General features: G+C 38.9%; 1 protein-coding gene across 19 annotated transcripts in view; it reads right to left on the bottom strand.

The window, feature by feature from the left end:
• The window catches only part of ROBO2 (roundabout guidance receptor 2), a 1,034,237-nt gene that overhangs the window by 40,983 nt on the left and 978,287 nt on the right, over positions 1 to 14,967 (bottom strand). For 13 of the 19 annotated variants that reach the window (XM_077174511.1, XM_077174512.1, XM_077174513.1 and 10 more), the window contains 5 exons: positions 14,002 to 14,044; positions 12,317 to 12,444; positions 7,917 to 8,198; positions 7,413 to 7,538; positions 2,933 to 3,089 (listed from right to left, as the gene is read on the bottom strand). In XM_077174511.1, coding sequence (XP_077030626.1) covers positions 2,933 to 3,089; positions 7,413 to 7,538; positions 7,917 to 8,198; positions 12,317 to 12,444; positions 14,002 to 14,044 — 736 coding nt within the window. The remainder of the gene's footprint in view (positions 1 to 2,932; positions 3,090 to 7,412; positions 7,539 to 7,916; positions 8,199 to 12,316; positions 12,445 to 14,001; positions 14,045 to 14,967) is intronic. The other 6 variants (XM_077174524.1, XM_077174517.1, XM_077174528.1 and 3 more) reach the window with 1 other exon arrangement.

Genomic DNA, 14,967 nt, shown 5'->3' with positions numbered 1-14,967 from the left:
TTATTGTACTGTCAGCACTACTATTCTATAGCAATCTTTTACTATTAAAATCCCCGATTCATTACATTAATAGATTTGTTCCTTTAAAATATAAAATAAAGGTGATAGATACAGGGCATATTCTGTAAAAACTGTGTTTCATTACACATATTGTTGCAACAAATGAAGCTTCCCTCCCTGGAACTCACCAGAAAGGACTTTTTGAAGTAAAAGGTACTACTTCCTTAACTTCTCCTAGAGACAGACAATAAGTATCAAATATATTGACATTCAGCAGCTAATATTCCGTTTTGAGGTGTAAACAATAGCAAGAAAGAGAAAAAAACAAATGACAATATGCTGACTGCCTTTACTGGGTTGGCTCAAGATCATGCATATTGTTAGTGAAAAATCAAAGTAAAAGATAATGAGTAAGAAACAAGCATTTCTTTACTGTCAAGTTTACATAAAATCAAGCAAAATCATCTTCTCTGAAAATGGTTGGAAAGGGAGCATGTCAGTTTGGGAGCTCCTATAGGAAAACAGAAACTTAATTGGCATAAACAGGCTCTTTGCTGAGGTTAAACAGGAATCTAAGAGATCCCCAAAGCTACCACATCGTATAACAGGGCTAGCTGGAATAAGATATTCACTTTTCCTTCTGCAGTTTATGGAAAATGGGAGGCAAATGTCAACCCTAGTGCCTCTAGGAAATAGATGGTACAGAAAACTGAGTGTATTTTTCTGTGATAGGTGAAGTTAGGGGTTTGTTTAGGTTTTTTTATGCCACTTGGTATTGTGGATTATCTTTTGCAACTCAGCAGTCCACTAGTGCTTATAAGGCCACTAGCACTAATCTCTAGTAAGCAAAACTAGGTGTCAACAGCTTTGAGGTTTTTTTGTGATAATCATTCCAATGAAACTTGCATTTGAATTTAATTGTTATAGGAAGACACACAGAAAAACAAGTTTCTGTTTAGGTGCCACCCTCCTTGTTTTATTGCTCTAAAATTAAAACACTTTGAACTTGTCACAGAGTAAATCAAAACAAACCAAGGGGAATAAAAGAGTTTAAAAAATGTTGCTTTTTTTTTTTTAAACTAGTATGTCCAAGGCAACATAAGGAATGCAGTCTGTGATTTTTTTTCCCTTCTAGCATGTTGAAAAGCACAGAAACAAGACCAACCCCTAAATACAGAAGGATTATTAGTATTGGAAGCATCCTCAGAAAGTATGGGCATTGCAGATTCAGTCTTCACCAAAGGTGGTTGCAAATTACTGTAGCTCCAGACTGAGACTCTAAGTACAACCTTCGAATTTTTCTGTGTTTGGTGAAATGCATGTAACAAAGTCTTGCTACCACCACTGCTAATGAGATATTACAAAAACCAGAGAAGAGCAATTCAAGGCATAATCAGAGGAAAAAACTAAGTCTGAATGGTTGTGAACCTGGAGGCTGGTGATTACCTTCTCCTTAAATAACCAATGTTGTCTCGGTGACCAACATCATTCCTTCCAGCTAAATTACAGATGCTTTATGCAACTGAGGAGTCCAGCCCTATGCCACGAGGGATTTCTCTATAAGGTATTTCCATTTACCTTTAATGCTATTTCATTGTTCTGAAGAAAATCCAAGTGGTTTGCCTTCTATTGCATAATTGTTTTAGTGAAACGGTTGCACATATGTTTTAAGGATATAAACCGATAAAGACAAAATTATTTTATGGTGAAACAATTTAAAATTTATTTTAGCCTCTTATAACAGAATACAGAAGACAATGATTAAATGAACTTTTTGTTTTGAGATTTCAACAACACTCACAATCAGTAAGGTTATTAATTTTCCTTTACTTTGAAATTTTAACTATACAGCCTGAATGGGCCTTAATTTTAAGAAGAACTTCACTGACTAACACAGTCATTTATTGCTCATTATAAGAGTCAAAGGAGTTGGTATAAACTGAAACAAAATGGAATTTTTCTAACTTTAATTATGAAAGTAGTAATGATCAATTCCCCCTTACAATTGAGATAACAATTGAAGTATTTTTATTCAGTAAAGCTATTACAATGTATTCTTAAAAATGTTTCATCCTTGGGAAACATTGATTAATCCATGTATTGAAACAGACAGAAATTTGTCCCTGACAGAAAAATTACTCTCAAAGACTCCAAAAGAGCTACTCACAGTAAACTATGTTTTTATATACTCTGATTTACCTCCAGAATTTGATAACCTGGTACACAACATAATTACACTTTATAAAAAGCAATTTGTAATTGTTGTCTGTGTAGGAAATGTCTCTTTCCTCTCATTTAGCACTTCTTGTGTGATTTTGTGTCCTTGAAGACAAGTTTGAGCTATGCAAAATTATGTTGAAGGTTCCAGAAACTTGAAAGTTGTTTGAATAATAACAAAAAAAGCCTATAATTAGCATGCCTTCCTCAACTGTGAAATTTCTTCTAAAAGCCGATGAGAAGATTATTATCCATTGGTTGATCTTCAAAAATTAATCCAATTTGGTGGGTTTTTTTTTTTTTTGTTCTGTTGGCTCTAATATTTTTAAACATCAAAGCAGTGAAAAAGTACACAGAGTCAGATTATGTCATCCTTACTCACTCTGAGTCCCATCAGCTGCATGCAATCCCAGAATTCAATTAAGCTACCTGTGAAGTGAGATACTTCTCAGCATGAGAAAGCACTGAAGCCCTACATGATGATGAAGCAAGGTCACTTTTGTTTCCATCTTCAGTCACTATCCAGAGAAGTTATTCAAACATTCCTCCTCCACAGCCTTGAATCAGTCTACAGAATAAGTTGTTCTCTTTCTTTTTTTTTTTAACAAATCAGAATAATATTGTCACTTATCAAAATTAAAAAAAAAAATAGAAAAGGACTCATTTCTGCAAATCACAGATTTTTCTTCAAAAGAAAAAGAAAAAAATAATTTACCCTGCTTCTTGCTGATCCACCCCATAGTGTTCCAGCTCTGTGCCTGGAAGTGGCTGCACAGGAGGGGGTGGGAGGGGAACACTGGCCCAGGTTGAACCATTATTTTTCTGGGGCTTGGTAGTATTTTTGTTTTTCTTCTTTTTCCCTCCTTTGCCACCTGCAAATCCAAAAAAGAAAAATAAAAATGTTAGAGGTATAATGTGGAAAAAAAGGCCAGCTATTTACATTTCTTTGACAGAATTCTGATTCCAGAGCACATGCCCCAAAAAAGAAGATGGATTTATATCTCAGCAGAATCAGCATCAACGTGCTAATGCTGTCACAAGGTTATAAGTAATAAAAGAGTGGAATGGGGAATATTCTGAATATTTACTGAAAAACACTTCTTTTTAAACCTCTGTACATTTGCACCACAGTAGTGCAGAAACAAGGAAAGACAGGTTTTCCTGTATAAGAAATATATTTCCTGTTTTATTCAGGTACACTTTATAACTTCTTAAATTCGCTCTTAGATAAAATTATAATAAAACACAGCAAATTATTTCAAATGTCAGAATCCACTGTGATTATAACACAGTTTTGCATAATCACTTACTGTGGAAAACATGGAGGTTAAGGACACCATCCAAAAAAACTGTCATTGGAGTCAAGAACTTCCAAGGTAAGAGTAAATTGTCAAAACAAAAGAAACAGGGTTTTGTTGTTAGCAATTTCCTAATTTCTGGGTTTTTTTTAAAGAGTGGGAAGTCGTGCAATATTTTAAGACTGACTGTTTCACAGGATTCAAATGTCTTGTGCCACTGTCGAGAAGAGGTTTTATTTCTGAGATACAGTTCTAATGGATGAGGTAGAAATGCAGTGAGCAATGCATTTTGGTTAAACCCTCTGCTCTTATTGTCCTTGGATCCACTTCCCCAGCTGAGACACTTCCATTTGTGGGAGAGTGATCTTACAGAGAAAGCTCTCATCCCACTTGGTTTGCTTCTTTTATTTTTCCCTGACTTCTTTTTCTTGTCAAGAATTCATTAAGAGGAAGAACGGCTCAACATTTTGAATCCCTTGACTGCTTGGGGACTCATCTATTTTTTGGAGCTTGTTGTGGCTTTCAAACTCTTTGTTGGGTGGAGAAATGGTTTGTCAGATGCCTTTTCAGTGGGGTTCCCAGCTGCTCTCACTCATCCCTGGCCTGTTGCAGAAAGCACAGTCTAATCCATCTTACCCACTGATGTCTCTTGATGATTTACAAGGATCAGCCAAAAAAAAACCCTCACATAAAAATGAATCAATGAATCTAGAAAGCCACAACTGACTGGTCAGGGAGGGTGGCACAATGTGCACTGGTAGGCATCACCCTCTGTGCCACGGCTCAGAGAAACACAGAAGGAGGTGCAATTCTAGTGACAGAATTAATTAATAAGACAGTTCCCTATCATGGGACTTTTTGTCTTTGAGACGGTGAGTCACAGGCTTTCTTCTGTTACCTCCAAACGTCACCTGGATGAAAACAGGGACAAATAGAGAGGGAAGAAAAAGGTGATTCTGTGACTCAGAAGTAGCTAAAACTTGTATTTTCACCTCCTGTTGTGCCTGCTAGAGACAGGCAACCAGCCCAGTAATATTTCCAATCGACCTGGCTGGTAGCACATTGGAAGCTTTCCACTACTCAATTCCAGACCAATTCTCTTCCTTCCTTGTTTTGGAGTATTTATAATAAGTCCAGCCAAGATCCTGTGATTCACTATGTGTGAACTGAGCTGATATTACTTCTATTAGGATGGAAAACAGACTCTTCCTTCCCTTTGTAGCCTGGCAGAAAGGACAGCTTTCTTGAAAATGGAAAGAACATTTTGACCGGTGAAAAGAAACCCCAGCGACAGTGGAGATAGAGGAACAAATATATGAACCTTCTGGAGGGAAAGTGAAGCTTTCAAAGCACAGGTAAGGCTAAAAAAGTGAAGTTAGAAATAGGGTCACTGAACAGTGCAAAGAAAGTAGGTTAATTTTAGTTTGTGGGACATGGAGAAAATTTTTTAAACGTCAGCAGGAGTAGAAACCATCAAGAACTAAGGCAGGAGGGGCTGCTTTAGGAGAAAAGCACATGCAGATATTTTTATGTTGCAGGAGGATTTAAACTAGGAACACACAGAGAAAGGAAATGCAAAGAACAACTTCAGCTTAGAGATTAGTTGAGGTGGAGAGGAAGATTTTAGAAGTGTAGCATCTTGATGATCTTAGGAGACTGGTATAATGTAGGTTGACGTGGAGTGCTAATATGGGAGTCACTTGGATTTTGGGAGTTTCAACGAGAGAAATTAGAGATAATGGAGATATTAGAAGGAGTGAAGCAGAGAGACAAGGGACTTGTTTAGATGAAGAAATGAAAGAAGAGAACTCCAAGGTCATTACTGGTAGAGGAAAGCAGCCTACACTGTACAGTTGGGCAGAATATTTCTTTTCTGTCCCCATGGACAGAGTTATTCCACTGTCAGACTGGTGGGACAGACACCAAACACATAAAGCCTGATTTGTGTTTGAAAACTGATGCACCAAATCTTTGTTTCCCCATAGCAACAAAGCCTGATGCTTCAATGTCTCCTCACACTGAAATTCAATTATATTGTTTAAATCTCCAGGTGAATCGGGTACTGGAGAAAGAATTTGCCATCTGGGCTGCTGATCCTAGTACAGATATAATCTGTGCAAACTATAGCTACAAAATTTCCCTGCCTCATAAAGCAGTTGAGGTTTGAGCTGTTTTCCATTCCACAGTGGGATAGGGATTCTCATGATATTCATGTAAGAGAGACAGAAACTTAGTCAGAATAATAAGTGGTACCTAAAGTACTAACCAAGGAAGTGAGAGAACAAATCCCTGCTCCCCCTGATGGGGACTACATAATCAAAGCTGGTCTCTGACTCCAGTGATGCTCTAATTATCAGACTATTTGAAGGTCTCCCCCAGTTTCTTGTGTATCACAGACATAATTATCCTGCATCAAAGGCATAATTAGTGGGCAAGGGAGAGCAAAATACTGACTCGGCAGTCCAATAATCTGGCACTCATCTGAGCACTGGGGCATCCAGTTTTGAGCTGCCTTGGTCAAAACAAGAGTGCCCTGGCCATATGACTGACTATATCCCAAAGTTTCCTAGTGTCATCAGGAAATTCACTTCTGGCTGAGAAACACTACACAGACTATGTTGCATTTGAAATATTTGATCAAAGTCCAGCCTTTGATCAAAAAGGGCACTTTCCAGTGACACTTCCTATTTTCTGAGAAAATTCTTAGGCAGCCTTAGCTGTTAACATATCTAAAGTGTGAGACTGCCCTCTGATTCCTGACATATATGTGCCTCAGCACATCAATTTCTGCATTTTCATGCAGCCTGGGGAGCAAGCTGATTTCCTAAGCTACTTGTCAATATATCTCACATGCAAGGAATAAGAAGCTTTCTTGAAGTATTTCAGCTTCCAGATACCTCTCTGACAATGCCATAAGCCTATTTTTTGGTCTCAGTCAAATCAGCTAATGCCACCCCTTGTGAACACAAGACTTGCAAACACATTTGACTATTTGAGTCATGGGCCAATGATAATAGGCTTCTTATCTCAAGATTCAGTTTGAATAGTTATTTAAATTGACAGAAAGAAGCTATTTCTAGGTTTGGTCTGTTACTGGGAAAACTGCTCCAGCTTAAAGTAGAAATTCCAAAAGCTGTGGATATATTCTGAATATCAAAAAGTCCATTCAGTGCTCTCATATTTCAGCTAGGTGAAATCCCAGATTTTCATCTTAACTGTTGCCTTTTCAGTTTTTGCCTTGACAGAAAAAAAAAAAAAGACAACTATACATAACATAAGCAACACGTAAGCAAAATTAAACGAATCAAGAAACAAGGTGTGCTCAGATATAACACACAACCACATGTACTATGATCATTTTCATCTGATGAAAATGCATCATGTTTCCAATAGAACATGCAGCACACACATAAAATTTACATCCTGTTTGTAGGCAAACTTGGCACAATTTGTTGAAACCCCAGTCACCTTTCAGGGCCCTACAACTATTTCCAACCTGCTTCACTGTGGAACAGCTTGTGGGAATGGGGTATCTGTTAACAACTCAACAAAAATAAGAATCCCCTCATTAAGTTCAGTGTGGGGAGACCTATAAACTGAGGATGGATGCAGAAATATATTTGCTCCACAGATTGTTTCAGAGAAAGGATGTGACAAGGCCAGGCTGGCAGCTGCGCCGACAAGCGCACACATGGAAGGACTCTCCAGTCATCTCCAAGTAGGTCCTGCAAAAAGCTTTTTTGTTTCAGCAGAGACCCATGTGGCACTGCTTGCTGATGGGCAGGAACTCTCATGACTATCCTCAGCTGGTGCCTGGGAGGTGTTCTGCCTCCCTGGCGAGCCGCTGGCCAACACCCCTCCGTCCCTCGCTCCCCTGCGCACGGCGACAGAACCAACCTGAGAGGCTGCCACTCCTTTCGGAGCTGTTGTGGGAGCTGGTGGTGCTGAAATCCTGTGACTGGTTGTGTGGCAATCTATTAGCCAGTCCCTCAGCCACCCGGTAGTCAGGGATGTAAAGCAAGGCTAAGGGTTAAACGGCAGAGGTCACAGTGGCATCGTGGGATTAGTTGACAGCACAAGCACATGCAATACATGCAGTTAGCAAGTCAGGGGCAGATGGCGTGGGGAGGCAGGTTTTAACTTGGTTATTTTTAAAGGTACACCTACCCTAGCCTAATGGAAGACAGATGGCTTGGTGACTAGCACAGGACAAAGAGCATTAAAAGCACAGGGCAATGTATTTTGTGATCAGGTGAGGTTCAGCACACATGCAAGGTGTGTGGGCATTAGTTCAGGTCAACATGAACAGTGTCTCACAAAGCTAAAAAGAATTTTCTAATTCATGCACAGATGATACAGTACACAAAGCCAAGGGCTTTGGAAAATAAGAGCTGCAATTACCATTGTTGCCTTTGCCTTGGTCTGGGAGAGAGTAACCAAATCCCATGAGGTCATTTTTTTGCTGAATTGAGCTTTTCCACTGTGGATCTGGTAAATCGACGGCCAGCTCGTGGATGCTGTTGGAATGCAGGATCTGGGTGGTGGCATATGGCGTAGCCTGGGTTATTTGGCTGGAGCTGTTGTAACTGGTTTTGGTGGTGAAGTCGATGCTGCTGTAAATGGCTCCATCAGAAAGCATGGTAGCGGTTTTATCTCCTTGCCCTGGCACTGGTGGCAGCACATCTGTGGAACGAAACAAATCACTGAGGCATGGGAAGCCTGCAAGTACCAAGGTTTAAGCCGAGAAATAAACGTGTCATTTTGCACGTTTGCATTTCAGCTGAGACAGGCCCATGAGCCAACGAAGGGAAGATGATGTACAACCATGGCCAAGCTTTCAGCATCTGTGACAGGCCTACCACTTGTCCTTCACGTCTCACTGCCTAAAACCATCTTTTTTTTTTTTTTTTCTTCCTCATACCTTCAACTGTGAAAGTGAAGTTTGGAATATTTCTCTACTGAAGAATGTTTTCAATTGCTCACTCCATGTCAGAACCAATGAAACTGTCTGGGCTTCAGGGAAATGATGAAAGGAGAGAATTTACAAATCATAGAGGGAACTTGCCCAGCAAATATGTAGAAAAACTCGCAAAGTAATTTTTTAAGGGCATCACCTTGATTTCCTTGAAACTTTTTGCATCAGCTTATCTAATTTTCCTTTTGACATTAGCCAGTACATTTCTTCTTTTCAACAAAAGAAAAACCTGGCAAAAAAAAGTTATTTGTGATACATGAACATTAATTTGCTATTCAGAAAGGATTTAGGTGATCAGACCCTCAAAATGGCGAAGCAATGTTGATAATGGAGAACAACTTGTACAAAATCTCCAGTACATTTACCTGAAAACCATTACAGCATATTTAACTAAATATCTGCTGAGTTTTCCCAATATTTTGAATCCTATCCCACACAGCAATTTGTATCTTTAATCAGTTAGATTGGCAGTCTCTCTCCTTACTGAACACTGAAGTGACCTTTGCTTGTGGAATACTAGATCTAGAAACTGAGACTAGTGAAGTGTGAAGAATCTAATGATGACTGACATGATGTCCCAAGGAGAACCACAGCTTAGCAGATAACCCTCCTTCCTGCTCTCTCAGAAGTCAATATCTCAAATGGTACTATTTTTACAATTTATTTAGACTCTGAAAAGTTGAATCAATTCCAGAATGTACTTTTAAAAAAATCCTTCATTTATATGCCATTTTCTTTCTACAGCCAGATGGCAGATACAGGTTCCAACTGTTAGATCACTCTTGAGATAATGAACACTCCTATAGGGAGGATGTTCAGATCCTATTCTAGGGATAACAGCCATTTTTATGTACCTTAAGCCCCAGAAAGAAAAGATGATTCTTGCACCTAGTCAAGGGTTTAAGCTCAGTTCCAAACTCAGATGTGGGTTTTGTGCAACCTCAGGGAATACATCTGTTCTCTCACTGTCTCAAAGACTTATCCAGCAATGAGATGTGACACCATGGTCTCCTAACACTGACTTGGTATTTTTTGTTTGCTTTAGTTTTTTGGGGGTTTAGCATTTTTTTCTTTTCCTGGGATGAACATTTAGATGACAAAACTACTCTCTCTTGCATTCAGGTGTGCTACAGTGAACATTTTAACATGGCCCTAATAACATCTTCAGTCTCAGGGCAGCAAAATAATATTAACAATAAATATGGCAATAGCAAATGCTCAGCAGAGACACTGCAGAAAGAGAGATTAAATTTGGGTCTATCAGCATGATCTGGTTTTGCATACAGCAGGGAAATGGGCACAATCAAGTATTTAAAAGATCTTAATTATATTAACTTATATCTGCGGATAAATTTCAAGTGCAAAAAAATTACAATTAATGCAAACTATAGCCCATATTTCAAAATCATGTTGGTACTATCTGCACATATTCAATTTTGTTTGTGCTTTCCAGGGGCAGTACACAAACAAAAATGCATCTATGTGCAAATACAGCATGAGATGTGAGAGACAAGTGCAGTCCTATTTTTCTTGCATTTCATCCACAATATGAACATTTCTCCTTTCTACAATCAGCTCTGTCAAAGTATAATGGCTTGAAGTTTAGTAAATAAATTCTGTTGTTGATGTATAAAGTGAAGTAAATCCAGCTCAACCTGTCTGTGTTGGATTTGAAGACTCAAGGAAGTAAAAACTAGCAAAATGCTCATCACTGAAGTACTCAGACATACATCTGTCTTTTAGAGCATATTTTTGGCAACTGAAGAGGTATCATGTCTATACAGTCATTTAAAAATGGAGAACTATTCATGTGTACACACTTGAAAGGGAAGTTGCATAGCTGCCCACCAGCCAAGGACTTTCAGTCATTCTTACTGATAAGCTGAGGTTCTCCAGACTTTCTGGGAATTTTCAGTACAAGCACAGATTACTTTTTTGACCTCAGTGAGATGTATACATTTAAGCACTCAAAGAGCTATTAAGTAGAGATTTTACAAAGTGCCATAGTCACCGACTCAAAGTCAAGTGGGATTTTCCCAGCAAGCTGTCACAGCAGAAACACCACACTGTACATTTCAGACCAAAGATGAAGATGCATTTCCCACTGGAAACCTTCCCCAAGACTCTCCAAAATCCAACTTTTGTTCTAACTCTTGAGATAAATGAAATAGTGCTGAAATACTTGTGCAGGGAAGCTCTTTCTTGCTGCCTTGGAGATGCAATACCATTTTGTGGCCTTACATGACTCCAAGCCTCACCTGTGCTTCCCACTCATAGCCTTGCTCTCAAATGCCTATCTAGGACAGTTGATCTCACTCTTAAGGGAAATTTTAGGACTGCCTGCCTCAGCTTCTGAGTTTCCAGGGTGAGTGATGTCACCCAACTCTTTTTTAAAATTCTTACAGAACTTTTATGTTATTAGAGACCTTTTAACCAGTAAAAGAGGCACAAGCTCCATCTATATAGTTAATATTCCATCTCTACATGTTAAAATCTTCCAATCCATCTTTATGCAGAAATATCTAATCTCAGCTTCTGAAAGCGATGGAGATAAGTGATCCCAAACCACCCAGAATAAAAGTTTCAGCTCAACTGTAAAGATCATGGGTGGAATTAAGCTGCAGAATTTTAAAGCGCAACTGTTATATCTCTTGCATGAATTTGGACTTATACTTCATGCATATTGAGGCCAAAAATTAAAAAAAAAAAGCTTCCAATTTCAGTTGTATAGAGCCAAATGCTAAAAGAAAATGGTAATTTTTCTGTATTATGTAGGCTTAAGAAAAGATGGAAAAGTACTGAAGGGTTTTATTTTCAAGATATTCGCAACAAAGAAGCTGGCAGAAATTCAGTTGCCTTGTAAATATTATCAAAAGTTTTGCTTGCTCTTAAATATTTTTGACAAGAACTTTACAACATTTTTATACAGAATATAAATCTAGTGTGTTTTGTTGTAATTTTAAGTCACAGTAGTCAAACCACAGGCAAGAGGCTTTTCATAGGAATGTATAACCAGAATGATGGATGGTCTTCAGAAGCAGATTCTGACCAGCATGCAGAATTAGCTGAGTTCCTTGAGAAACCAAGGAAGTAATAGAGAGATGGGAATACTACTATTACTTTTAAAAATCCCAATCCTACATATTAAAATTCCCATTTGAGTTAAATGTTTGAAATGAAATGAGCCCTCTAAAGATTCTTTCCTCATTGTAACAATACATCTTTATCTCACTCCCCTAAAGGTGCTCTCTCAAGTCAAAATAGAAACAAAACTCTAAAAGATCTAAATAATTCCCTTTTATGTATCCTTTCCTCCAATGAAAAAGAAAGTTGTTTAACATCTTTGAGATTTTCTTCACAGATTATGGTTGACACTAATAGGAGACTCTCAGCAGGAAGAGGATGGGTAAGGTGACAGCAACAAAGTTCTTGTGTCCTTCTGCTGAAGGAACATCTTTCCTGCATCTCCAGTGTTCTCTGCTCTTATGGACATCCTCCATCCCTGGCTATACTGCCCTGCATGGCACACTGCTCATCTCCACAAAAAAGGGAATGAGGTTGAGACCCAAACACATTTCCCTTGACATCATAATCAGACCCTGTCTCACCACTGTGGGGCAAATTACAAACCAGACCTACATTTTTAAAAATTAAAAAGAGATTAAGCAAAAGGAACATTTTAAAGTCAATTTTCAATCAAATCTAGAAAAAAATAAACACATAGAAAGAACTATAATGATAAAAATATTATACAGTATTCATCATAGATGTTAACTAATGGAAGCGTATTTTATAATATCGGGTGACTTAATAAAAGGAAACCTACCTCCACGACCAAAATTCCCAAGATCATTGGGTCCACTAGTACTGTTATTTACTGGCAGACTTGTGGCAGGCCAAGAGTCTGCAAGCCAAGGATAACTGGGGTCACTGGCATTCAACAGACCTGGTCGACTGAAGCAGAATAAGAAAAAGAGATATACACACAAATATATACATATATATAAAATTACAATACCTGTGAGATAAGTAGTGATAGAAGAGGGCATATTACTGTTCTTCTAACACCATAGGTAACTAACAGTTTAGGAGACTTTAATTTATTTCAAATTACAACTGTATAGCCTTTGATGATTTAAAGACCTTGAGCAGTTAATTAAGGTTATATACAAATCAACTTTGTCAGTAGAAGAGGGACTAGGCATCCGTCGTGACTCTGCCAGAATCCAAATGAACTCCGTTGTCTGTGTGAAACAGGAGTTAGGCAGCACCATCATGGGATCCTACGCCAGGGCTGAATGATAAATTACCACCTCAAGGGAGCCATCACTCAAACTGATTGCTCCATATCAGCCATTTCCAGGACTTTGGGCTACTATTTCTTCCTTCCCTTGCATCCCAAATGCATGCCTGTCATCTACAGGCTGGTAACTCTTTCTTTGAGCACTCTTGGATGGTTTAGAGGCGAACAGGTTTGAGGAGGATTAATGGCAAGTCCACAGCTATCTCTGTGTGCCACTGCTGCACGGCTTTCATACCCCTGTAATTCCCACTCTGAGAGCAGTGTTAAACAGGGAGCATGGTGAAAGAGAAGGCACACTCGGGCCACAAGGCATCATGCCTCTCTCACCCCAGGAAAAACCAAAATTTAGCAAGGCAGGTGGATTGTTTGTGTGCATGTTCAGCAGGGGAAACAAATCATTTGCTGCACACACCCTTTCCTGCCACATGAAAACAAAAAGCCGTCCGCTGTGCCGCATCTTCCCTGGGTTATTAAAGCACTGGTGAAGTTGGAGCAGCATCTCCCATCACTGAGCATTCCAGACCCCTGCCTGGAACAATCCCTAAGAGAAACATCGGTTTCTATGGCAACGGCAATAAGACGGCCCAGCCGCATTCTCGCCACAGCTACTCGCTCTCATTAGGCCTAATCTCTTTTTGCTAAAATATTGATTAAACAGGAGATTGGAAGTTATTACCAGGGCCTAATTACAATCTCCATATTGGCAAAGGGAAAATAGATGAGGATATATGGGCCCGTTATCAGCTTTTATCAATTTCAATTGAGTAGCCAAAGTTGTGGAATCCAGTCCTATCAATCTACAGCCTATTCATCATCCATGAATCATTTATTTTGTGATCGATTAAGTGTAATTGTTCACTCACAGCAATTTAGGGGGAGCCAATAAGGAGTCTTAAACAACAGCAACTTCATTTGCTAATGTCTAATTAATGCAATAAACATCCCAGTAACAAATGAACACATTCTTTTTGATATTTACTACTCATTTCTTCCGGGACATCTGGGAGATATGAAACATCTGGGCCTGTTTCTTCCAAAGTGCACAATAGATAGGTCATTAAACCTCGTGGTAAGCTACTTAACTCCTCCTAGAGCTATCAGTCTTCCCAATGATGGGCTATAACCCAAGTGCATCACCTATAGCATTTTTCAGACCCCTTACTTTAAAAATAAACACAGTGGAAAGACTTTTATACAAAGAAACATACCTTCCATTACTCATTAGTCCTCCATCTCCTCTTTGGAAGGTGACTGTGTTTTGGTTGGAAAAAACAAAACAAACAAACATACACACACACATATAAGACAGGGAAAAATCAATTAGTAATAATCAAACAAGTCAAACTGCTCAGTGTCCGAGGTCGGAGGTCTCTTGGCATCATCCCATAATAAAGTACAGAAGTGACAAGAAGAGGCTCAAGCACACTGGGGCTACAGTTCATTTAGGATTTCACGGCACATCACTGATTGACAGGACATTACTGATTGCTCTGTACCTTGCAAGGCAAAGCAGCCACCTGGGCAAAAGGCCTGAATCCACCACAGGCCCCTTCATATGACTTTGCATTGCAAGTCTGAGCCATGTGATCAAATTGTTTTCTTGGCATGCTTCTGCTTCAGTACATAATGACATTGCAGCAGTGAGTTAATAACATCATGTCGTAATGCAGTAATATAATGTCACCACACAAATATGTCATTTCCCAGGACAAACACAAAGAGGTGGCAGCTCTATTACAGCTGAAGGGATGGAAAAAAGCTGCACCTTTTCCATTAGAAGTATAGTTTAAGAACCAGCACTCACACATAAATGCATACATGCCAGTGCCACTGGGAAGAAAAAGTGTTTCCAGTCTTCCATCCATGGGGGATGCCAAGGACATAATCAGAGGGAGACAATTGTTTTTATCCTTCCATTCATGGGTGTTTGACAAAAACCAGCCTCTCCCTTATCTATCTATTAACAGGATTACATTTCAGGGCAATATATGTAAACCCACATTACTGGTGAGATGCTAATTGACAACATTTGATGATCTTTTCTGAAACACTGAAAAAACATTTTGAATCAAGGCCAACAGACTACTCTGGTTCTCAGTGGCAATATCCCATTATTTATTGTCAGGCATAGATAAGGCAGACTATTAAATTATACCAATGTCCTGGACACCTGC

The sequence above is a fragment of the Agelaius phoeniceus genome, chromosome 2, assembly GCF_051311805.1.
Source record: "Agelaius phoeniceus isolate bAgePho1 chromosome 2, bAgePho1.hap1, whole genome shotgun sequence".
NCBI lineage: Eukaryota > Metazoa > Chordata > Aves > Passeriformes > Icteridae > Agelaius > Agelaius phoeniceus.
Note: the sequence above shows the minus strand (reverse complement) of the source record. Positions and strands in the feature narration are given on the sequence as shown.